The 25,243-nt window shown below is 44.5% G+C and overlaps 2 protein-coding genes across 6 annotated transcripts in view; one reads left to right on the top strand and one right to left on the bottom strand.

Annotated features, from left to right (window-relative positions):
• The first annotated feature begins 234 nt into the window (after positions 1-234).
• Positions 235-11,358, top strand: zfyve9b (zinc finger, FYVE domain containing 9b). The gene is made up of 16 exons (XM_076278282.1): positions 235-275; positions 1,532-2,374; positions 2,807-2,906; positions 3,113-3,267; positions 3,464-3,587; positions 3,833-3,955; positions 4,232-4,387; positions 4,698-4,922; positions 5,738-5,820; positions 5,941-6,045; positions 6,444-6,594; positions 6,920-7,000; positions 7,234-7,396; positions 7,514-7,619; positions 8,179-8,355; positions 10,496-11,358. Exons 2-16 carry the CDS (start codon positions 1,805-1,807, stop codon positions 10,655-10,657), a joined length of 2,481 nt encoding a protein of 826 aa, XP_076134397.1. The 5' UTR covers positions 235-275; positions 1,532-1,804; the 3' UTR covers positions 10,658-11,358.
• Positions 11,359-12,113: 755 nt separating this feature from the next.
• elovl1b (ELOVL fatty acid elongase 1b) overlaps positions 12,114-25,243 on the bottom strand; it is a 42,586-nt gene continuing 29,456 nt past the window's right edge. Inside the window, exons 2-9 of one of the 5 annotated variants that reach the window (XM_076278283.1) lie at positions 22,273-22,373; positions 16,958-17,055; positions 16,528-16,718; positions 15,690-15,770; positions 15,523-15,579; positions 15,304-15,409; positions 14,729-14,865; positions 12,114-13,024 (exon numbers count right to left, since the gene is read on the bottom strand). In XM_076278283.1, the coding sequence (XP_076134398.1) occupies positions 12,680-13,024; positions 14,729-14,865; positions 15,304-15,409; positions 15,523-15,579; positions 15,690-15,770; positions 16,528-16,718; positions 16,958-17,018 (978 nt within the window). In that variant the 5' untranslated portion in view covers positions 17,019-17,055; positions 22,273-22,373 and the 3' untranslated portion in view covers positions 12,114-12,679. Of the gene's footprint in view, positions 13,025-14,728; positions 14,866-15,303; positions 15,410-15,522; positions 15,580-15,689; positions 15,771-16,527; positions 16,719-16,957; positions 17,056-17,377; positions 17,557-18,713; positions 18,937-22,272; positions 22,488-25,243 lie in introns of those variants that run through there. The other 4 variants (XM_076278284.1, XM_076278286.1, XM_076278288.1 and 1 more) reach the window with 4 other exon arrangements.

Raw genomic sequence — 25,243 nt, 5'->3', positions numbered from 1 at the left:
ACAGATGTCTTATGCATTGCAGTTAATTTGGACGCACAGAATCTGCGGCTAGCGTAGCCTACTTCAGCGCCACAGGAGAAGGTGTTTGGTACGATAATGATTCAGAGACGACTGAGCACGACTCAGTCCAGCGGATCCTGCAAAATCTGGTGGGAGGGATTGTGATGTGAACGCTTTCCGTCAGGTGTTTTGGTTTGTCGCCACTGAAAATTCACAATTCATTCGTCTGCTGCTCAGAAGCGCCCGGGTGCTGGAAATGTACGAAGGAGAAGCGGGTAAGATGCGCGATTTGTTTAAAAAATTATGACTTTGTTAGAGATTGTGTAGGTTGACTCACGACTATGTAGCCATCGCCTATGGAGATATTAATCGCATGAATCAGCATGCCGTAAATCATGCGGCTCATATTTCATATTAATCACTGGAAATCAGTAGGCCTATTCTAATTCATGTTGAATTATATGTCTTGATCTGGACTACAACGATTGAAAAGCTTCCAGATGAAAATCGTAGGACTGACAAATTGTCGCATTGCCGTATTCAGTGGTCGATATAGCAATTAATTGCCATCGCAGCAATATAGGGGGGTTCCACACGTGCGCTAGTTATTTACATGCGCGTTACATTGCTTTGCCTTTCCGTATAATCTTTAATAAAAGCAACGTTGCGATGTACTGTGCATTGATCGATTAAATGAATAGCATGACAAGGTAACTAGGGGAGGGGGTTTCGATGAGAGGAAACGAGTCTGCAATGCAGTTCTGTCAGATAATTTAACACAATGCAAGGGGTAGCCTAATTTGATCAGTGGAAATTGTCCAAAGTGAAGGATTGACCAGTGTGTGACGACACTTTTTGAAAGACAGTGGTGCTTTATCCTGTATATTTGCGCCGATTGATCGAGTAGTTTGACGACCAGTTCTGTCACTATAGCTAAGCTGTTTGAGTGGCGTGAGCTTAGCCTAACTCAGTGTTTTCGTCCTTCATAAACCTGAAATTTAATTTTGACATGAGTCATAGAAGACCATATGGAGATAATGTTTTCCTTAATTAGTCGTTTAAATATAGAAGTACAGAAACAGTTTAGCATTTGTTGGATCAACATTGCAATTAACATTGTGGCATATGACGGAGCTTTGCACCCTCAGTGTTAGCCTACTGCAGTGGGATCACAGAGCGTCTAGGCTACAGCAGCTTCAGTGATTGGTCTTGTGGGGCTGAGCATCCAGCTTACTGCAGCTGCAGGAAGAACACTCGCAAACTCAGCAGAAACACCCACACAGACAGTTGTAGTACTAGTGTGTGGCATGCATGTGAGGAGTGAGTGCTTGCAACGCCTCGTAGGGTTGGCTGTTAGATGAGTGGGCAAAAAGAGTGAAGGGCTATGCCTTACTGGGGCGGAGATGATGGATGCTGGAGGAAAAGGGAATGAAACAAAGTCCACCAGGTATGCAGAATAATAAAAGATCTCATCGTGGATGATCTCTCTCTCTCTCTCTCTCTCTCGCTCTCTCTCACTCTCTCTCAACAGATTCCAGTGAATTTAATTGTGGAAAGTGATTCACAACGTCGAACATTTCCTGGAGGAAAAGTGAGTTTATTTATTCCACTTATGCACTGCATCAACATGGATCCCACTGATACAAGACTTATAAATAGGAAAACCTTTAGCTTGTACCTTCAACTGAAAACCATCCAAAAAGTACAATGATTTGCTCGAAGCATCCCGGCCACTTTAGCATCGCAAGCAATGGTGAATAACAACCAGTTTGGGAAGAGGATGTGACTTGCCCCGCCGAGCATTATGAGACAAGCGGTGACCACGCTGTCGATGTGGGGAGAGAGGCACTTTGGCTACACCACCCTGAGGGACTCCACTGAAACGCTGGGCGACGAGAGGTGGCCCCAGATACCCCGTCTGAAGGAGGACTCCGTCATCGAGGAGAAGGAGGTGGAGGAGGACAGTGGCATTGAACAGACGCCCACCTCCGAGGAGCAGGACGCCATAGTGGGGCTGGCCTCCGTGTTGCCCGTGGAGGCGACCAACGGAGGAGGGGAACAAGACCAGGACCTCCGGCAGCGTCTGGAGGCGCAGCAGCCCAAAGTCTGCAAGCTTCCGTTTGTTGCCAAGTCTGAGAAGGAGCCAGGTGGAGATGGAAGGGGTGGAGGAGGAGGGGCAAACTCTCTGGCTACTCCCAGCCCTGACAACGACCACCCGGCTGGGAGCCTCGGTGAAGCCACCACGCCGCCTCCCGGCGCTCTCGGAGAGGTGGCCCCTGTGTGGGTCCCCGACTCACAGGCCCCGGCCTGCATGAAATGCGGCGCCAAGTTCACTTTCACCAAGAGGAGGCACCACTGCAGGGCCTGTGGAAAGGTCAGTGTGAGAGAGAAGTCGCAGTGAGATAACAAACCCACTTTGCCCAGTCAATTACACAGAACAATGGAGTCTAATGACTCTTGGGGCTAGCTGCTGCTTTTGTATAATAAAATCCTGTGGATTAGCATACTTATTTTTTATTTTTTTGTGTGTGTTTGTGTGTGTGTTTTTCGGAGTGCGTGTGTGTGCGTGTATGTGTGTACACACATATTTTCATGTGTGTGTGTGTGGGTGCGTGCAGTTGTGTGTGTGTGTGTGAGAGTAAGTGTGTGTGCATATGTGTGTACACACATATCATGTGTGCATGTGGTAGTGATGTGTGGAGTGATGGTTGCGTGCAGTGTGTTTGTGAGAGAAAGTGAGTGTGTGTGCACGGTTTTGTATTGTGTGTCTGTCCCCTCTGACGGTGCTTCTGTCTGTGGCATGCAGGTGTTCTGTGTAGTGTGCTGCGATCAGAGGTGCAGATTAACACACCTGGATGGGAAGGAGGGGCGTGTCTGTGTCAGCTGTCACTTCACTCTCATGAACCGTGGGTATTACCGGGCAGTGGTGGTGGTGGTGGTGGTGGAGGAGGAGGAGGAGGAGGAGGAGCTGTCACCCGTTTCAAACGCACACAGAAAAAATGTAGCTTGCAATTGCTTACAGAGTTAAATGGCCTCTTTTGTGGGTTTTAATTTCATAAAATTAAAACATCTGTGTGTCTGTCCGTCTCCTCTGTGTCCCGCCCTCGTACAGGGTCGGCTCCCAAAGACCAGCGAAGGGTGTGGTTTGCAGATAGTCTCTTGCCTGACTCGGATGCAAGGGACTCGGCTGGAACGCCGGATCACAGACCCCCCAACTCCTCCCAGCCAAGCAGACCCTTGGTGCTGGGGACCGGAGGAGATGCTGTGGTAAACCATCTTTTTAATGTGTGTCTAATATCCTATAGCTGACCGTATGGTGTACTCATATGCCAGAGTACACACCTTTTCTCTCACAGTGTATTGTCTAAAACAATAGATGAGCAAGAAGCAAGTTATAAATTAATCACATACAAAACAGAGAGCTTAATTACCAGCCATTTTGTTTTTTTCTTCCGTGTAACAGGAGGTGGATGCTCCCTCTGGCTGGGGTATGGGGGCTCTGGTGGGAAGCCCCATTGGTAGTTCCTCTAACCTGATTCCATCTGAAGGCCTTCCTCCTATTCTTACATCAACTGGAGTCAAGGGAGGTATGAATACGTCACAGGCCAGGCAGGCAGGCAGGCTAGACAAGCCCAGGGGGGTCCCTTCCGGAATTCACAGAACTTCAGTTCTATAAATTACGTTAGACTTTCTCTTAAGGTCTGTGTTGTTCTCAGGGTTTGTAGAGGGAAGCCAAGCCAAGCCAAGCTGATGCTACAGCTGTGTGTACATTTGCTTAGCTCACTGTAATCTCCAGCTGGTACTTAGCCTCTTCTTGTCCTCCCCGCCCCAGACTACACGGTGGAGGAGAGGCCCTCTGAGACATCTCTTATGGTGGAGTTAGAAGGGGGCAGAGCAGAGCCACTCGTCTTCGTCCTCAACGCCAACCTGCTGGCCATGGTCAAGCTCATTAACTGTACGTCTGCTGGTGCATGACTTTATCTCACTGATTGACTGATTTAGGCCTATTATATTATCAAATAAGATGTATGATATGATGGGAAAGTATGCAGAATATAAGAGATGCTTTAAATGACATGATATTTCAAAGACTTTATACTATAATGTTTTTGTCGGCTAAACCACAACCAATACGTTTGCTGGCCCATATACTATCGGCTTATTTACATTGTGAAGTCTTCGTAGGCTGTTTCAGACTATGAAGTAGTGACCCAGGCTTTGCTGTGTGCAGATGTAAACAGGAGGTGCTGGTGCGTCATGACGAAGGGGATGCACGCGGTGGGCCAGGCGGAGGTGGTGGTGCTGCTGCAGTGCCTCCCTGATGAGAAGACCTTTCCCCGGGACATTTTCAGCCACTTCATCCAGCTTTATCGAGACGCCCTCACAGGTAAACACTAAATGGATAGGACTCTTGTTGTGAAGATGGAATTGACCTTTAACTGACTAATGATTGCTTTACATGCATTTCCATACTGTTACATGGATTTTGCCTTATGCTTTATTTTTGGCTGCGTTGTTTGGTTCAGTTCTCATTTTCAATTCTCATTTTCTCATACTCTTGTCTCTCTTGTACTCTGAATGTTAGATTTTCAACTTGTTATTGTTTGCAATTTTAGTGTTCTTTTCATTTTACACTTGATCTTGAAAGAATGGATCTTCATCAACTCTCCCTCCACCTCGATTTTTCCTGTGTCCAGGAAAAGTTTTAAATCACCTTAGTCACTCCACCGCGAGCAGAGGCCTGCTGGGCAGCAAAGAGCACGCTGGGTTCCTGTACATCCGCCCCACCTTCCAGTCTCTGGACGGTCTCCCGCTGCCCAGCCAGCCCTTCCTCTTCGGGCTCCTAATCCTGCGGGCGGAGACCCCCTGGGCCCGGGCCTTCCCCCTGCGTCTCATGCTCCGCCTGGGGGCCGAGTACCGCTGTAAGTGTTCCCGCCGCTTCGCTGGGTTCCCACGGTTCATGGAATTTCTGGAATATCATGGAATTTTGGAAAGTCTATTCCAGACATGGAAAGTCAGGGAATCTTATCATTTTGGGGCAAAGTCATGGAATATCAGGGAATTTCGTTGTAGCAGTTTAAAATTTACTTGCCAAAATACATAAATACAAATATTTCCACGCAGAACTGGTAATTTGCTTTACTGCTTCCTTGAGTATCCCCTTTGTTAATTCAATGCCCATTTATTCATCTCTCACTCTAAAAAGTAAAATATTATTGAACGCTATACAACTACAATACCGGTAGTGTATAGTAAGACGTGGAAATTCATTTTTTTTGTCAGGGAAAGTCAGGGAAAAGTCATGGAATTGTACATTTGACTTAGAGTGGGAACCCTGTGGTAAAGACAGATGATTAAAATCATGGTTTTGAGTCCCACAGAGCGAGTACACACAGGCTACTAATGACAGGATTTATTATTACTGTAAGTTGCTTTGAATAAAATGGATGTAATGTGAGTCCATGAGTCTGGTGCTCACTGAGAGCCTGAGTCATCACTTGAATTATGTTGTCAAATAATCCTCAAATGTTGTCACAAACCATTATAAACCAATCAACCGCAGCTACAGAAGGCCCAATGAGTCATGCCATAATTTTTTCTATTCAGTTCCAAGTTCACAGTGATGTTTTGTACAATTGAAATTATAAAATGAACTTCATCCTCAGAGATAGAGACAAAAAAAGAGCAGAATAATATCTGTGTCCTGATCTCATTATTGCTTGTCTCCTGTCTGTAGTTTACCCTTGTCCCCTATTCAGTGTCCGCTTTCGGAAGGCTCTGTTTGGAGAGACCAGCCACACTATCATGAGATTGCTTGTGGTGAGACACACTGATCTTCACTGACTTTGAGCCATAATTAGATGTGTGTTTTTTAAAAGTGTATTTGTAAATCAAATGTCTCCACATCTTGTCTTGTGTCCATGCCTTTGTCATCGAAAGGACTTCCGTTTCTACCGCTACACGTTGCCAGTGGTGACGGGATTGATGGTGGACATGGAGGCTCGTAGCACCTGTATAAAAATACCCAAAGCCCGTCACAGTGAGGTAACAAGTAGCACTCACAGTTCTCTGTATAGACCCTTTCAATCTGTTACTACAGGATTTCCAAATTAAATGTTGAAAACCAAAGCAGATACTTTGAAATGAAAATGAATCAGACTTTAGCGTAATGCTCTACAACTTTTTATTATTATTTTGTTTGTCCCCAAGTTACCATTAGCTCAATGTTGTTTTCTGTGCCACTGGAAATGCGCACGTTTGTTTCTGCAGTTGAAAGGGTCTATAATACGGCCAGAATGAGATGTTTGTCTCATGCTGTACTGGAAGAACATACTTTGAATTGTAGGTGTACTATTTATTGTGCTTCATGTAAAATGCTTGAAATGAAAGGCATAGGATAATCTGTGAATATAAAATAAGTTTTCCTTTTTTTTTCCCCACAGTTGTTGAAGGCCCTGAACAAGTCGAATGAGCATGTGTTGGCCATGGGCGCATGTTTTAATGAGAATGCAGACTCACACCTGATCTGTGTACAGAGTGAGAACGGACAGTACCAGACCCAAGCCATTAGCATCCATAACAAGCCCCGGAGAGGTAAACTACCATGCACTTCATCTGACAGTGAGAATGAACTGTGCTGAACAAATCCCTTGATCTATTCACAAATGGATAAATTGACTCAAATAATTAAAATATATATTGAAGAATGAATGAAGAACTTAATGCTTTTACATTATATTTTTGCATTTAATATGTTATAAATCTTTTAATGTAGCAAGGGGGAAGGGGGAATGTTTTCAAGATTTCAATGACAAGCTGTTGCCACTAGAGGGTAGTATGTGCTTGTAGGCATAATCTATTCTAGAGACAGCCTGTGTTAGGAGCTATTGTAAACTGTGTATTTTATTACTTCTTTCAGTTACCGGTGCCTGCTTTTTTGTGTTTAGTGGAGCACTTAAAATATCCTCTGGATACCTCGCTAAGTCAAGCATTGTGGAAGGTAACATTACAATCTGAATCTGTGATGCTGTTCGTTTTGCACCTGATGAAGCAGAACTTTCATCTTTTACACCTCTCAGCATAATGTGAATTAAATGCTTTTGAGATGTCACTGTTTTTTATCTACTAATATATGACTATGTACTTATATATATTGTGGCTTCAGAATATAACCTCTGTTTTATAATATAAATGATATAACCTCTTTTTTGACTTGTGGTCTGCTCCACACAGATGGTCTGATGGTCCAAATCACCATGGAGAGCATGGTAGAGCTGCGACGCTCCTTGCGTGAGATGAAGGACTTCACCATCAGCTGTGGGAAGCTTGACCAGTCTGACAACCAGGAGTGTGTGTACATCCAGTGGCTGGACCAAGAGCCACGTTTCAACAAAGGGTGATCTCACACTATTCACATGATGAACTAAACACTGAAGTCTCACTTCCTGTGACCCTATACACACACACACACTGCTTTTCATAATTCTCCTGTCCCTTCCTCCCTGTCCGGCAGAATCTCCAGTCCCATTGATGGTAAATCCATGGAGTCCATCACCAGCATTAAGATGTTCCAGCGCTCTGAGTACAGGGCCAACGGCAAGGTCATCCGCTGGACAGAGGTGAGCAAACTCTGAAACCTTACTATTAAATTAATCCATTATTCATTGAAATAAAACAGAAATCAAGTCATTCTTCATTATGTGATTTAAAAAATAATAATAATGACAACATTCTTTATCTAAATGGAAAATAACAGAATAGCACCATAAGAATGGAAAACCATTACTCCACTATGCTGGCAAAACACTCAGGCTGTTCAGTGTTATTGTTTGTCGTAGCTGGTGATGTTATCAGATGTTGACCTTCCCCCATTCTGCATGTCAAAAGAACAAACAATGGTAGGCTGAAGGCATAGCATCTGTCATTACAGGGCTATTAAACCCATTAGCATGTTTGTGCCATCCCCTTTATGTATGAATGGAGGTGTAACCTTGGCACAAGAGTCATGTTACAGCAGTGTACAATGCCATGCTCTGCTTGTGCCAATGCCTTCATGCCTGTATGCACTTTTTGCACCATTTATTTTTCCGTAAGCATAAGCTTTGAGATTAACTTTCCGATTTGGACCCGGTTGGCCATTTTTGGGCTCATCTAGAAGTGCTATGTGTTGTGCTGCAGGTGTTCTTTCTGCAGAGGGACAAGCAGGCCAACGGGCCAGCAAACCCCACCAGCTACAGCCGCCTGACGGAGAGGCTGGCCCGAGCCTTCTGCCTGGCCCTGTGCCCTTATCTGAAGTTGCTGAAGGAGGATGGCATGGCCAAGCTCGGCCTGCGGGTCACACTGGATACTCAGCGTGTAAGAACCCCTTGCGGTCTGGATCACAGAGAGATTTGGTCACCCTACTGCATAGGTCGACAACAGGCGGCCCGCGGGCCAAAGCTGGCCTGCCAGCAATATGATTTGGCCTGCCAGATTATTCTTGTAGTCTGATTTTTTTAATTCCTTTTTATTTTACAATATCGATTTACAAATAGCCTATTCACCAATCAGACCGTGGGTGCTTAAACAAATATGAGAAAGAGCACCAGAACGCACTATGATCCGGTCCTATGATCCCTGATCCTCTGCCACTGCATGTTGCGTTTTCGTGCCTCTGTCAGGCCACCTTGAAGTTTCGTCTTGTTGTGCCGTCTATCATATATTCCTTTCAAACAGTGACCGCGTCATTGCAGATCAGACACACAGGCTTTGTATTTGTGAAACCGGCTAAGATGAGCGCAACATTTTCTTTCCATTCCTTTTTATAGGCTCCATTTTCAATTTATTGTGCTTATAGAGCGCCAAAACATAACACATGTATCATGGCGCTTTACAGAATGTAGGCAATCAGAGAAAGAAGGAAAGAAAGGAAGAAAAGGAAAGCAAGAGAGAGGCCCATGGGTAACAGGGGCGAGGAAAAACTCCCTAGAATTGGAGATATATATAGGAAGAAACCTCGAGCAGATCCACGACTCAAGGGCCTGACCCATCTGCCTAGGGTCAGTACATGACAGTAAGGTCTGTATACATGACAAATGCATATGATAGTCGGGTGTAGAGAATAAGACATGGTGTTAAGCACTTGAGCTGAAAGTTACAAGAGGTGGGATGATTACGTATCCGTTATGGTAATTCGTTATTCCTGATTTAGTGACAGAAAGTTCAATAGTCCAGCGTTGGGATTGTCCAGGGGAAGGGAGGGGAAGTAAAACTTACTTCTTTAGACTTTTTGACCAAGACATTTTCTCCCAGCTACCTTATACAGTACCAGTAGTTCACTCCTCACTCTGCACACTAATATTTCTTGTAGGCAAACAATAAACATTGTAACATTGTCATGTCAGCAGGTGGGTTAACCAAGTATTTAAGAATAAATGTAAAATAGACTATCCAAAGTAGTATCCTAATTAAGATAAGACAGGCTCCATGTTAAACAGTCCATCATTACCAAAATGATTGTAGCCTAGGCTACACATTTACTATTCACAATATTGAAATGGGAGATAAATCTAATCAGAAGCATTTAATTACTCAAGTAGACCATCAGTGTACCCATCCATGGTTAATTTTTTCATGAGTTATTTTTATCCATTCTCCATGTAGATGCGTGCAGGTCATCCACCGTAGTGGCGTTTCAATATTAGTCTATCCATTTGCCAAAGTCACTTGCCGACCCCTGCCCTACTGGTTAAAGTTAATAATCAGACAACAAGCTCACCTTTCTACAGGTGGTTGCTCCACTTGTGTAGATGGTTGTACTGTAGTAACAACAGCAGTTACTGGGTCTTCTATGTTCACTATACCTGTGTGTCTTTACAGGATACAGGCATAGATGTTTTATATATAAGACTAAATGTAAACATATAAAAATGTATTTTCTGATTGGCTGGCGGGGTGGTCTTTAATTCTGAATAACAGGAAACCGTTCCATATCAATGCTTATGAATGGTAACTATAACAACTATAGTAGGACGACGGTTGCAGCGCTCTAGAATCTTTTGTTTGCAGGCTTCCCAACAATGGAATCAACTGTAAACAAGCTAACTGTCCATGCTAAAGTTGTACAACAAGCTGAACTAGTGAGCTTCTTTTTAAACAGAGCCGCGTGTTTCCAGTGTTTACAGTGGCAACCGGGTGATAAGCGGGATAACGGCCTTCGAGGTGTGTCCAGTTATACGGAATTAATGGACTTGGGCGGAGGCAACTCCCCTCGCCCTCGTCCATTAATTCCGTATAACAGGACACCTCGGCGGCCGTTATCCCTTATATAAATGCTAGTGACTCATTATACTGCACAATGACAGTCATCACATAATACAATAATCCAGACTGATATGAAACAATTAAAAGATTGTAGGAATACAGAAGTAAGAAGTAAGAGAGTGGTGTAAAGACAGAGTGGTGTAAAGACAGACTGATGGTGATGTTGATCTAATAGGACTTGTTTGCCCCTCAGACGGATTACGTTGCGGGCAGCAATGGGCAGCCCCTTCCCACTCAGTACATGAAGATACTGGACAGTGCCCTGACGCCAGTGATCCAGGCGGGGACCCTGCAGCAGGGCGAGGGACCCCTGCAGATGGAATTTTTCTTCTACATCCAGGAGAACATCTCCTAGAGCCGGAGGTCACCCCCCTCACACCCAGGACTCCCGTCTCCTACATGCAGGAGAAACGTCTCCCAGAGATGGAGGTCATCTTCTGCATCTAGGAGAAAAACATCTCCTAGAGATGGATTTCCCCCAGTCTGCCCCCCCTCCCCCTCCTGCCTGCCTCTTTACTTTATGATTATACCTGCATCCCCCTACTCCCATAGAAGTCATATTAGTGCCAACTGCCCCATCGACGGCAATCACCCTGCCCCAGCTGGCAGAGAACATCGCAAGCATGGTGCCATTTTTCCTGCTCCTGACAAATCATTCCCATGAAGTTAGATGCCGCATGACCAGTGGCCATCTTGATTTTTATTTGGAAATACAATGCCAGTATTTTGAATAGAACCTCCAGCTGCAGTACTCAGCCTTTAAATAAATCATGGATTCTTGGTTGGGGGAGAATGGGGACACGTCCATTCACTTTCTCCAAGTTGAAAAAAAAAAAGACGATGAGCGTTGAAATAGGTATTTATTTCTTTTGAGAAGTACACGTAGAGAAAACAGCTTCAATGTAACTCCAAGGTCCTTTTAAAAAAAATGGACTTCCGATGCAATACAGTCTGTGTCTGTCTCTGATCCATGTATTGTAACATCTCATGCTGATGTACTACTTTCTCAACTGTGAAAACCTGAGGATAAAAATGCACACTTAGGCCATGGATGGAAAAAAATAACAAAATAAATGGCCATGAATAACAGGCAGCAGTTGTGCATGTTAGTTGTGAGCCACTGAAGTTTTATATGGATGCATCCCACGCAAGTATGTATTAAGTAGAGCCTGAAACGGGAACGGGTATGACTTGACTTGCAAACCCTTGCTTGCATGGTAGGGCAAAAAAAAAAAAAATCAGCTGTCAAACAATCAGCCAAACATTCACCCATGGCTTAAACAATCACTGTCTCTCAAACACAACGGTAGATCGTATAAAGAAAAGCGGCAAAGAAAATAAGTGCGACTCACAAGTTGGTTTTGTTGCCGACCTTACGCAACCCTGTCACTGGTGGTTGTCACCCACACGCACGCTCTCTGGCGTAGGCCGCAGGATGCGGAGCGGATATACAGGATGCTTGTTCTCCGGCTCGTTACTCGCTAGCCGAGCCTGTCTCTCAGACAAAGGCAGAATGGGGCCCTTGTTTACGTTCGACATGCTCAACATTCTTTGAATCGCAAAGACCAACACTGCACAATATGCATACCCACGACCATGCTAACAGAGAGTATAAGCTTTCTTGTAGTTTTGCAGGGAAGGGTATTTTAGTGCCATTCACCTTCGTGTCATTCACCTTAGACTTCAAGGCTGTTAAGATTCCATAAAATCTTTACTCATTGAAACACTGAGTGAATGACTTCCAATCCAAACAGAGAACTTGTAATACATATTGTCACCTCAACCCAATAACTACAGCAAGCAGGAGCACATATTTTAAAACGAACTTTATTCATACTTAATTTAGCATAGATACGGTAACAAAATTCTACAGGACTTGACCATATGAATCTCCATTAGTCATGAAAAGTAAAACTATTTACAGGATGTCTTCAAGTTTGTCTGACTGTACAGTGTAGTTGGTCCCTTAACGGGACATGTCAAAGGGGAGAACTGAGCGGGGGCGGGACTCGGGAGGGGCTGTGAAAATAACAGGACTGACTGTTGACAAATTAACAGGTAGGCCATGGGGCAACTTCAGTGAACATACAAACCCAGTATCTCTTCATTTGTTGTGCTCCATATTTAACCTTGCCAAATTAAATGATAATTAGATTACCAATAGAAACACAAAAATATACAACAAAAAAACAGGTGGCCCATACTCATCTCCCCATGTTTTTTTTTCTGTGTACATTAAAAACAAATAAACGGAAAAAAAGACAAAATAAACTAGTTTAGAAAAGAGACACGACCAAAACATTTCTTTGGAATCCATGGCTGGTTGTACAGGCTCTCATTTTCATGCGTTTTGGGGTGTTCTTTCCTGTGTGGGGCTCTAGGCCTTCTTCATCTTGCTGCTGTGGGTACTGCCATTCTCATGATGGGCGCGGCCGTTCTCCTGATGGATTGTGCCGTTGGTGCCATTCTCCAGATGTTTGTGGCTACCGTTAGAGACTGCGTGACCATTGGAGCTGGCACCCTTGACCTTGCCATTCAGTTCCTGGACGTTCTTGGGCAGCCTCTTGCCCTTGGTGTAAGCCTGGTACCAGAAGTTGGAGAAGAGCACGAAGAAGAAGGTGCCATACACCCAGATGAGGTGGAGGATGATGGGTACCTGGTAGTCACAGGTCTTCATGAAGTAATACTGGGTGGCATGCAGAGACACCAGCACAAACTGGACCTGTGGAAAGGAGAAATGACAACTGGATTAGATTGAGATCCTTTAGCAACAACATATACAATCAGTGCATAGCAAAATAGCAAGCTTTTTGAAACTGGTGGGTGGTTCAAATATCCAGAATATTTCCAGCTATCCACCAACTGACCGAAATTTACGAACATGAACCTTTAGCTATCAATAGCCACCGATGGCCCTGACCATACAAAGTCATCAGAAACATGAGGGAAAACGTGTGAAACCATTTATTGGGGGCCTAGCAGCGAAGCTGGCCGGAAATTGAACCGCTGGGTCTAAAGTTATGAAATTCGGCACACTGATTCAGCACTGTCCCATGATCACTTTCACCAATTTACAGAACTCTATGCCTAACACTAGCGCCACCAATGGGTCGAACCTGGATTGCATTCACGCATGTAACCATTGAACGGTGCATCCGATTTTCACATATCAAGCACCGTTGGAATCCCTGGACCGACGAAGTTCAATGACCCCTATTACGTCACTTTCCGCCATATTGGACCTCTGCCATATTGGATTTAGTCCAAACTCTACGAAAAGTTTCAGCGTTCACAAATTTCATCCGATTTTCACGGAACTTGGCGGAGGTGATCTTCTGCTCGAGCCGCACAAACGATACTTGTCAGATTTTTCAATTTCATTTTTGTTTGCCCGTGACAGCCAATCAAATATGGTGATGAAGCCGCCAAACAGGAAGTGGACTAACATCTCCGTGATGCTTTGAGTTAACATAACAAAACTCGATACCATTAGTCAGGACACTGTCCCAATCACTCACAGCAATTTGTATGCATATACATTGAACACTCTAGCGCCACCACCAGTTTAATGCTCGACATGCGTTCATGCGTGTGATCCTTGACTTTTTTGTCTGATTTTCACAATTGAGGTAGCGTCTGAATCCTTGGACCATCCCGAGTTCATCGACCCCTATCCCGTCACTTTCCGCCATATTGGACCTCCGCCATGTTGAATTTGGTCCAAACTCTACGGAAAGTTTCAGCGGTCACAAATTTCATTTGATTTTCACGGAACTTGGCGGAGATGATCTTCAGACCGAGCTGCAGAAAAGATACTTGTCAGATTTTTCAAATTCCACTTTATTGGCCCATGACAGCCAATCAAATATGGTGATGAAGCCGCAAAACAGGAAGTGGGCTAACATCTCCGCTACGCTTTAATGTATGAAGTCCAAACTTGGTACAGGGATTTCGTATCTGATTGTGAGGACACAGTAGGAAATTGGCATCATTTGGCCTCTATAGGGGGTGCTGTAATACAGGAAGTGGGCTCGTATCTCAGCAACTCTTCGATGTATGAAGTCCAAACTTGTTACAGGGACATATTAGCTGATTGTGAGGACATGCAATGAAAGTGGTCTCATTTGGCCTCTAGGGGTGCTGTAATAAAGAAAGTGAGCTCACATCTCAGCAACACTTTGGTGTATGAAGTCCAAACTTGGTAGAGGGACATGGTAGCTGATTGTGAGAACGCACAAGGACATTGGTGTAATTTGGCCTCTTGCTATGAGTGCTTGCTCATGCCATGGCAACGCTATTCCTGCTATAGCGCACTGCTAGGCCCCCACATTGCTGCTTGCAGCTATATTCATTATCATAATCATTATTATGATGAATCCTTATTTTGTCATCATACTTGTGCATCATTATTTAAAAATGTCCTTACCAGCTGAATGGCAGTCATGTACTTCTTCCACCAGAGGAACTTCTGGAAGCGCGGTCCAGCAGCGGACAGGCCATAGTAGAAGTACATGATGACGTGCACCAAGGAGTTCACCATGGCATGGAAGGAACCCATTCCACCTGGGGAAACCAGTCATGCATGTCCGTCAACACAAATACAACACAAATAACACCCATCAACAGCCACTTAGAGAGGAAACTGATGGGAATGTCAATTTGTCATTCTTTAGCTCGTGTTAGTAACACACCAAAGGAAATTTCCGGTTTTTACAAATATCCAATGACAAATATTTGAACCAAGGCATTAAAAAAATATGTAAAACTTTGCATTGTTTTTTGTTTCACAATCTTTCATAAAAATGGGCCTACATGTTTTGCCTAAATGACTTTTTCCATTTAAGATATGAGCACTGTTTTTTAAAAACTAAAACAATCTCATGGCTGGTTGTGGAAGTAGTTTAGCTTTACAAGTTTATCAACTGTCAGTCAATACAGAGACTACTACATCGCAGGTCAGTATTGCCAAGCAACTGGGCCTCATCGTGACCGTAGACTCACCAGGGGCATGGCTGACTCCCCACCACCAGCTCCAGGGCATGATGGAGTGATGGAAGATGTGCAGGAAGGTGATCTGGCCGTGTTTCTTGCGCAGCACGAAGAACACCTGTCCACAGAGAACAGAAGAACGGAGAGTTATGGTGCTGAACAGGTACCAGTGGTCAGGTGGTGCCCCCCCTTGTCTTAAAGACAAATAAGCAAAGAGAAGAAAGCTCATACCGTGTCCAGCAGTTCAATAAACTTGGAGAAAAGAAACAGCCAGGCAACTTGGACCATCTGGGAATGAAAAAAAAAACAATTAAAATGTTAAAAATAAATGAGCTGAAACGAAAAATTCGAAACTAGGACAATTTTAGATTTTCAGTTGATCTCATCGTCAGACTTACGCGCTGTCCCTGAGGACTGTTGGAGTAGTCAACCGGGTCACATCTCCAGGTGTATGTGGTCGCCCAGCCAGACATCAAGAACTACAGGTAAACAAAACATCCCATTGCTTAGAGTATTCACCCCAGCACCATTCATTCAAGCAACCTCACTACTGTATAAAGATAATTTGGGCGCTGGTAGTGTAGTGGTTGAGGCATACAGCAACTTGAAAAGTTGTGGGTTCAATGCCCAGCTTACACCATTGTGCCCTTGAGCAAGGCCAGTGGCCCTTGTAATATAATTGACATGTAAGTTGCTTTGGATAAAAGTGTCCGCTGAATAAATAAATGTCTGATAACAAAATGTACCAACCCCCAGAATGACCGATCGCGTGTTTTCAAGGGTTCATTGCCCTCCTCTTGGCCTTGTCTAGTAATTGTTCCACATTACTGACCCATTTAGGGAGAGACGGTACATTCCCCACTGAGTGGGTCACAATGCGCTTCTAACACAGACAAACCAGACTGGCACTCCTCATGAACAAGCACTGGGCCATGTTCTTGTGCCAATGCTGCTACTAATCACTTACAATTTCATATACAGTAGGAAGTACTTAAGACATTCCGTAACACATACTAACATTGATCCTCTTTCGACTGTGCCTCAGCACTTTATATTAAGGGTCTCAATAGTTTGCCCTTACTCTGTTGGCTTATAATTGCAAAAAATATCATTACAAATCTAATATTTCTACAATCTAAAATATTTAAAAGACGTGTTTGGGCATGATGGGCAAGCACAATGGCAATATAGGCCAACAAAGTTTGTTCAGTTACAAGGCATGTTGAGATAGCTTACCTCATAAACTATGTATATGGACAGGGCCACCAAGGAGAAGTTGTATATGATCATGACCTCCTTGAGCTGGTAAGGTTTCCGGTTAGCCATGTAGCGTGGCCCGATGTACAGCACGAACGCGAGGTAGGCGATCAAGATGGCCGTCATATTCACAGGACTCCCCATCAGAGGGTATACCGCCACTCTGGGGTCTAAAAACATGAGGAGGAGGAGGATGATGAGGAAGAAGCTTACCCCAAACACTTTCTTCTGTATCTTCAAAGCTTCAATTCTTCAGGCAGTCATAATTTAGTCAGCTGGTCATATCCGAGTGACAGTACAGTACACGTGACGTACAGTAAACAATATGCTATGGCAGCAAGTTATGACTGTCTCAAGTCCAGTACCATAACTCTTTCCCAAAGTAGACATTCATCAGAAACATCCTTACCTGCGCCTTCCAACAGGGAGTCGTAGACCTCCATGATCCTCGTTCTCGCAGCCTCAAGCATGTTGACCTGCCTTCAACACTGATCACGGCAAAAACACCTGCAGAGAAAACAGTGACAACAGGCCGTCAGCTCAGTTCCCCTTTCATAACTATAGCAACAGTGAGATAACCGCATTTCGTTGTCTTTGTACTTGTACTACACACAACTGCACCATGACACTGCACAGTGCACAATGACAATAAAGTTGAATCTAATCTATTCTAATAAGTCCATTGTACACTTTTTATACAAAATTACTGGCATAAGACGCAATGACAAAAACACCCACTCTTAAAGAGTGAGAATAATAAAAGGCCTCAGTACAAATGGAACATATGTGACCTAGAAAAAAGGGTTATAAAGAGATCAGGGACACATACTCTATTTCTATGAATCACCGAAGACCTGGAAAGAGTCCGTATTAAATTAAAACAGTTGCCATGTGAGGCATGTGATCCATGAGGTTTTCCTTTCGGCTATTTAGCCTTTAGTCCAAGTCAGCTGTTCCCTTGACAGACATGGCCTGATGAGGGAGGGGATGTACTAGTGCCACAGGGAGGAGCTTCCCTCCAGATGCAACAGTTAACACCCCAGCAGAAGTCAACAGAAAAAAAAAACTTTAACCATGTGCCAACCAAGCTACAGCTAAAGGTATAGCAGAGTCAATGGACATGGGGTGTGGGAAATACTAACATAGATGAAACAAGATAAAACATAAACACAACCTTTTTTGACAGAGAGACATTTCACAAAATACACTACCGTTTCTCTAACCCCAAGTCGTAAAAAAAGTCGTAGGGTAAAGGGTTGTTCAATGTCAAATCCCTGACCAAATTAGATTCACCAAAATAAGGAAATGAGAAGCCAGATGCAATTGGTCAGATGTCATTTTCGCAATTGGTCAAGACGTCTATCCTGTGGTTAGTCACAAGTTTCAGGTCAAGTTTAGTCATTGACATCAAACCATTCTTCCTTTTGCCTGGCCTTTGACACACCCTAGCATAGCACTAAGCTGAAAAAAAAAAAAAAAAAACTGATAACACCAAACATAAATGTAGATCACATAAGCGGCGACACTTATCACCCACAAGCTTTACTTCAGGTGAGTCACAGTGCCGCTAATTATGAGCAAACAGAGGAAGGGTACAGGTGTGGCGCTCTCATACCAGGCTACAGGGCAACACCAATGTCTGTGCTATAGGGAACAGAGGGACCATTAATCTTACACTGGCTGAAAAGCGAGCCAAGTAGGTGTTAGTCCAGGGCAAGGACGAGCTGAATACCAGAACAATTGATTGCCAAGGGGACTGAGTTTAAACATTGCTGTAGGCAGGATAAATTTGAGGGAGACAGACAATTGTTTCGATGAGCTGCAGGAACAACAATGCTTTTTTGGTAGTAATGTAAAATGGTCACTTCTGACCAATTGTCAAAGGACAGGAGAATCAAACATCACTTGAAGGTCAATAAGTTCACCAAGTAAATATCATCTTAAATGCATACGACATACAAACCACAAAGCATTTCTTGTCAATTTCTCATGTCAAGCCTTTGAGCTATTTGTTATACAGATTATACTCATCTCACACCTAACAAAGCCCAAATCTAAACACTAATGCACAACGTTAAACAAATCCTCACTGAGCACTTTCAGGATGATGGATGATTACCTCACTAAACTCCCAAAATAGAAGCAAAAGACTAGAAGGTACATACCTCGGTTCTGAACCAAAAAAGGGCCTTAGGTCACACAATGTCTTCCTTGCACATTTACTGGCTACGCCAAAAGGAGATGGATACCTATTGCCAAGTGATGATCATAGCCTTTTCACAAATCCCTGAAGAGCCCAACTGAAACAATCTAATGCAGGGACATTCTACAATGCTAACTAAGGCAGGCGATATCAGGTTAAACTGCTTTGCTCCACTATGCCCAGATGGCACGTGAGATTGAATGGTGATGGCGGCATACCAGTGATTTCTATACAAGACTAACGTGATGCGTGGATTGTGAAAACGCCTCCGATGGGGTTTGTATGGGGGCTGTCAGTGAGATTAGACACCGAGGTGAGGCTTGTTGCGTCAATGATAACAGCTTCAAAAAGGCCATGACCTGTTCCAGTCACCGCTGCGTTGGAGAATATAGGTGAAAATTCACCAAATGGAAAGGCTTGTGGCAAACTAACCAAGAATATTCCTTACATTAGACAAAAACCCACCACCAGCACACATGAGACACCAAACAGAGGGCTCATACACAAACAGCATGCAGCATCCAGGCAGGACACTAGAGAATGAGGCCATTGAGGCGGCGTGCCCGTCCCATAGCAAGCCCAACACCAGCACCATGCCCGTCAAGGGCACGGGGTCGGCTGGCGGCCGAAGCCGGCAGGCCATGACACAATCAGACATCGAATGTACCATTGCAGCCATCTTGTTCTGAGAAGAGACATCACTGGCAGATTAGATAACACGAGAACGGCATAATTCCTGAAAACCTGTCTGCTGCTACAGCAGCCTCTCTGGCGACGGGCACTCGGCTCTGTAGTTTCACTTAGGAAGGATGTGATGGATCAGTCAATAATGAGCTGAAAACAGCCCTGTGAAGACTACCTAGTGACAGTATTACATAAAAATAGCACCTATGAAAAAGGGGGAAAAAACCTCAACTTGAGCCCAATCCAATATCTTACTAAAATGATAGGGTATCCAACAATAATCTATTTACATCCCCTGTCATGAGTACGAAGGATCATTAGATTAATCATACTCCAATCATTATTTTCTACTCTGCCTGCTGATGACTTACAGCACAGAGTCCACACCTGGGCCATGTGGACAGAGGAGGGCGGTATGGCCTTCACTACAAAAACGCCTGTGTAGCAGAGCAAGTGAGAGATGGAATCTTATCAGACAGGGCTTAAGTGGACTTCTTAAGTGACGGCTTCTATCTTTAATCCACGTCCCAAAGCAATAAGAAAGCAATACCACAGTATAAGACCTAAGGAGAAAATGCAAAAATAGTGGTTGGTAGTAATGGGTTGGAAAGGGGGAGGGGTAACCAACAATGAGAAGTATAACTAAACATACAACATGACCACCACACTCACATGTTTGATGGTAAACCGCCATCTCAGGCTACATCTTCCCAAGAGCCGCCTCGGCTTCAACCTGGGGGGAGGTGTGTGAGTGCACATGTCAAAGTCACACCGCTGTGCAGTGCACGAAACAGCCCGTGGTGAACCTTCTCCTGACCCAACCAGGCCCCAGGGTCCCGAGAGTGAAGCCACCCCCACACAAAAACACCAAAGCCCTGTGCAGTCATGTGAGGACATACCCCGAGGCAATCACCGCATGAAGAAGGCACCAAGTGCATGGGATGGCCTACGTATGAATCACATTTTACATCACATGAGATCTCCAACAAGGGGATCCCAACCTCTTGGGTGGGTCCCCAAAGTTCAAAGATTTTTTTATAAATGCACTATAGGCCACCCTACACACTACTGTTGAAAATACAGTTTTATATGGGCCTAATTCAATGAAACACCCATGAAAGAAGGTGCCTGCTTGATAACCCCAATGAAATGCTCACAAAGGCTGTTCTGCTGGTTATATTTTTGATAGTAAATAAACTTGATTGTTGATTAGCCGCTGTGTAAAAATCACCTACATGTAGCACTAGGAATTTAACATCTCTCCTGTGTACATCTGAAATTATGATATGTCATTGGGGTCCCTCCACTATGTCTCTGTCAGCCAAGCGGTGTTTTGCCTGAAACATTTTCAATACCACTGATGATGTAACAATAAACTCTTGTTAACATCAGTATCCTCTGACACGGAGTCGAAAAGTCAAGGAGAAGCTACCCTCATGCCACTAATGAACACCAAAATAAACTTGGTCAGACTCCAAACAAAACAGTCATTACATTCATCACTCCGATGGTAAACTATGCCAAATCACATTCCAAATCCCAGTCTGTCTACTTAGTGGACCAGAAAATGCCATTTGCCTGCCACTTAGTGGCCTTATGGAGCCTAACCTCTTGCAACAACAGGCACTCAATTAGGGCTTACTACACTCAATCCAAGAGCATTAAGTCTTAACAAATAATAAAGAGCATGGGAGTTAAAAAGTAGTAAATAAAGAACACCCAATCGTCTGGATTACACATCATGTCTAGTATGTTGAACCACATCTAACACCCCATCTTGCAACACTCTTCCTTGGGTATCATTTTCTCTGGGTGGGAGCCCAATTATCTAAAACCTCGGCCCAACCTGCAGACCTCCCTGCAGGCTATATTCAAATCTCTTAAACACAGTATGTGTGTGATGTGGCTGGTACAGATGAGATGACAGGGCTGGTGGGGGTGGGTATTAGGGAGGGGTGCAAGCACTCCTCGTGTCGGTAGCAAGAGGGACTGCCTGCTCAGGCATGAACCATGCGAGTCATGTGAACAACCACTTCCCATCCGCTCCACTGGCTTATCCGTCTCAACATATAAAAAAATAAGGGTAGAGCCCAATTATACTGGATACAGACACACATGCATGCAAACAGACACACGCCTTGTGCCATCAGAAGGATCTGATAAAAGCCTGGCTGGGACCAACGACATTGATCGAGGAGTTTTATGGCTTGTATTTGGATAGGACTAATGGGAGAGTGTTCCTGTATACTCTGCAATCGTGCCACGGCCCCTGGCATTCCAAAAACCTGAACAAGAGGAAACAGAGTTCAGAGAGACATGGAGAGGGAGGGCCGGAATGAATGGAAATGGGTGTTGTGCGTGGATTTGTTAAGGCTGTGCTGTAAATGAATCATGGAAAAACGGGAACATGTTCACGAGGTAGGAGTTAATAATGAACAGAGAGCAAAGGGAGACGAGGGGGAAAAAAGAAAAGACATTCCAGCCTCAGACCCTATTAGGTAAACCCTTAGCCTAGCATCTAACAACTATTTTTAACAAGTTGTTAACAAAAATTGTTTGCCTTTGTGTATAAACATACACACACAAACACACTCTGTGAGACACCAAGTTGTAAGGTAGAGTGCTCTGTCCCAACACAGAAACCACGGTCCATGAAAAAGCACCAGAAACTTTGGAGGTCATAACGGTATTATACAGCAATCTCAGTTGACACCTACTTGGCTCAGGTCTTGAGAATGGAAAAGTTTTTGGGGAAAAACAACCCCGGCACTTAAGAACAAGTTTCACCCGATATCTGCCCGGTTAGAAAAGGAGAAGCGTTAGTTGGCTCGACTCACCTTTTTTTCCTTCAGGAACTTTCTTCCTCCTCGGAGAGCGACGGTCCACGGCTGTGCAATCAAAAACTCTTGCTTGCCAAGACGACCCGTCTCTCTCAAACCTAACGAGAGTAGAGGCCAGACCAGTAGCCGGCACGAAGAGATGGGGGGAGCCAAAGTAAGGAATGAGGGAGGGAGAGAGGGAGCAGGAGGGAGAGACACACACACAAACACACACAAGGAGGGAGAGAAAGAGAGAGGGAGGGAGAGGGAGGGAAAGAGTGAGCGGGTTGACAGAGTGTGACTGGTACTGCTGTCCTCCAGGGCCCCACCCTCCCTGACTCACACCACACTGAGATGAATAACTGGCTCAGATACAGAGAGGGGGAGAGAGAGAGAGAGAGAGAGAGAGAGAGAGGGAGAGGGAGGGAGAGAGAGAGAGAGAGAGAGAGAGAGAGGGAGAGAGAGTGGGAGCAAGCACTGGCAGAGAGTGAGCGAGTGGGAGAACGACAGAACTGTGTCCCTTGGACCACCATGGCACAGTGTGGCTTTAGATGGGAGGGACAGGTGAGTCTGGACCAGAAACATTCTCACCTCTCAGGACCACTGTTGCTGTTAATCCAACCCCTGATTATAAAACCCACCTCCACCTAAACCCCCAGTTTCTCCTGAGCCTGATTATATTATTCACAGCTAGAGGGCGAGAAATCAGTGGCGACTCTGTTATCATGAAGAGACCCATTGTGAAGCCACCCTCTCGCCCTCACCCCTATTCCACCGCTGATACCCCCCTCTCTCTCCCTCTACTTCGCTCTCTTTCACCCTCTCTCTCCCTCTCTCCCTCTCTCTCCCTCTTTCTCCCTGGGCAACATCACAACATGCCCTCAAACCGACACAAAACTATCCAGTTTGCCCTCACTGACCAAAACAAAATAGCACAGAGAAAACATTACATTTTGTCACCTTTTAAAGAAGGTAAGAGAGTAATTTATGGCATGTGGTACAGTTGGGCAGTGTGTGTAGACAAATGCCTTCCCCATGATATGAAACACAAAGGGGGGGTGGGTGGGGGGAGGCCATAAGAATCATAAAACATATATTGTTTACTCAAGGCAGGCCACTAAAACTAACAATTCAATTCAGCCTCTACCATTACAGACAAGAAACACTCACATAGTAACTCTGTGTATACACACACACACACACACACACACACACACACACACACACACACACACACACAGACCACGTGTATGTGTTCAGTGAAACACTGGTGAGCCACACCCTATTCTGTGCTAGTAACCGAGATATTGCCTCATTGCAGAGCATTCGGTATGAACATGCAGTTAAGCCTACCATCACTATACTGCCAGGGCTAACCTGGAAAACTTTCCAGTAGGGGTTTAGGTATGTCTGACATCTTTGGTAGTTTCCTCCACCTATACCTGCATACCCTGTGGGCAGCTTGCCGCTGGAACACTGTCGTAGTGACATACAAAAACAAATGGCTTTGAGTGGCTAGACCAATCTTGCCTTACTTTAAATGTAAGCAAAACAAACAGGCTCTGAAAGTATTTGACAAAAAGCCATTAAGGTATCATCATTGTGAAATATTAGTACTATTCAAACACAATCTATTCATCTTTGAACATTTTAGAGTATTTTCAAATCTGTGCATAGCTTACAAAATTTTAAAAGGCTTGGCCCCTACCTGTCTGCGCCAATTTGTCTCCTACCGTGCCGCTGACTCTGTAAGGTCAACTAGAATAGCTTCCATACACAATTGCACTGTACCCTTTCTTCAGCCTTTGGACAGGCGGCTTTCTCTCTCAATGCCATTACCCAATGGAATACCATCCCAGACACTATAAAATGCTGTGGCTTGTTCAGTAGCTTTAAAACTAATCTAAAAAAATACTTAAAAATCTCTCAACAGTGCACACACAATGTTAATCACTCCTCATACTTTTAGCTTCACTCTTCACTCCAATGGGGTTGACAGGGTGTGTGTGTGTGTGTGTGTGTGTGTGTGTGCACGTGTGTGCATGCGTGTGTGTGTGTGTGTGTGTACGTGTGTGCATGCGTGTGCATGCGCGTGTGTGTGTGTGTGTGTGTGTGTGTGTGCATGTGTATGTGTGTGTGTGTGTGTGTGCGCGCGTGTGTGTACGCGTGTGTGTGTGTGTGTGTGTGTGTGTGCACGTGCAGGCGCGCCTGCAGGTGTACGTCCGTACGCACTGTGCGTACCATCAGGCTACTCAACAAGAGAAAATTTCCTGTGTGTGTGTGTGTTTTGGCCCACCATACCTTCCCAACTATTGACAGTATCCCATTAGCTGCATGCCATCAGGCTACAATTTACAATTTTCTATTGAAGTTAGTGAACACGTTATCAAAATTAACGCGCACACATCTTGTTTGAGCAGGAGAGAGAGAATATGCACGCAGGCACGCAACTAGGCTACTTGTTTTCTTTTACTCGGCTATCTATATTATCAGCACACAATGTTGAGCTAATTCACTAACTCAATACTCATCATGGATATCACAAGTTTAAACAACGAAAACAGAATGAATGGATGCAGCAAACCTAGGAGTTATTCCAGATGGGCAAGGACAAGGGGGGCAATTGCTTGTCAGAACGTTAGACTGCATTAGACAGCTGTTTAAAGCCAGACGTCACGGTAAGCTAGAACAAAACTAAAGGTAACTTTAGCCTGTATAGGGCTCTATCAATTATTCCAAATGAATAGGTCATTGAAGACGTTGTTGTTGTATTATTGCATGTGAATGATGCTATGCTATGTAAACCGGGAAACGGACAAATATTGTCCACGCGTGAATTTGTTTTTGCGGGGGGGGGGGATGGGTGTGCGTACCATAGCATTAATTCCTGCAGGCGCCCCTGTGCACGTGTGTGTGTGTGTGTGTGTGCATGCGTGTGTGTGTGTGTGTGTGTGTGCATGCGTGTGTGTGTGTGTGTGTGCATGCGTGT

This window comes from Alosa pseudoharengus, unplaced genomic scaffold, assembly GCF_046254945.1.
Source record: "Alosa pseudoharengus isolate Yale_2024_CS ecotype anadromous, Long Island Sound unplaced genomic scaffold, YU_APseudo_1.1 YU_APseudo_1.1_scf_11, whole genome shotgun sequence".
NCBI classification, from domain to species: domain Eukaryota; kingdom Metazoa; phylum Chordata; class Actinopteri; order Clupeiformes; family Clupeidae; genus Alosa; species Alosa pseudoharengus.
The sequence above is the reverse complement of the archived record's forward strand: the minus strand, read 5'-3'. Positions and strand labels throughout refer to the sequence as shown.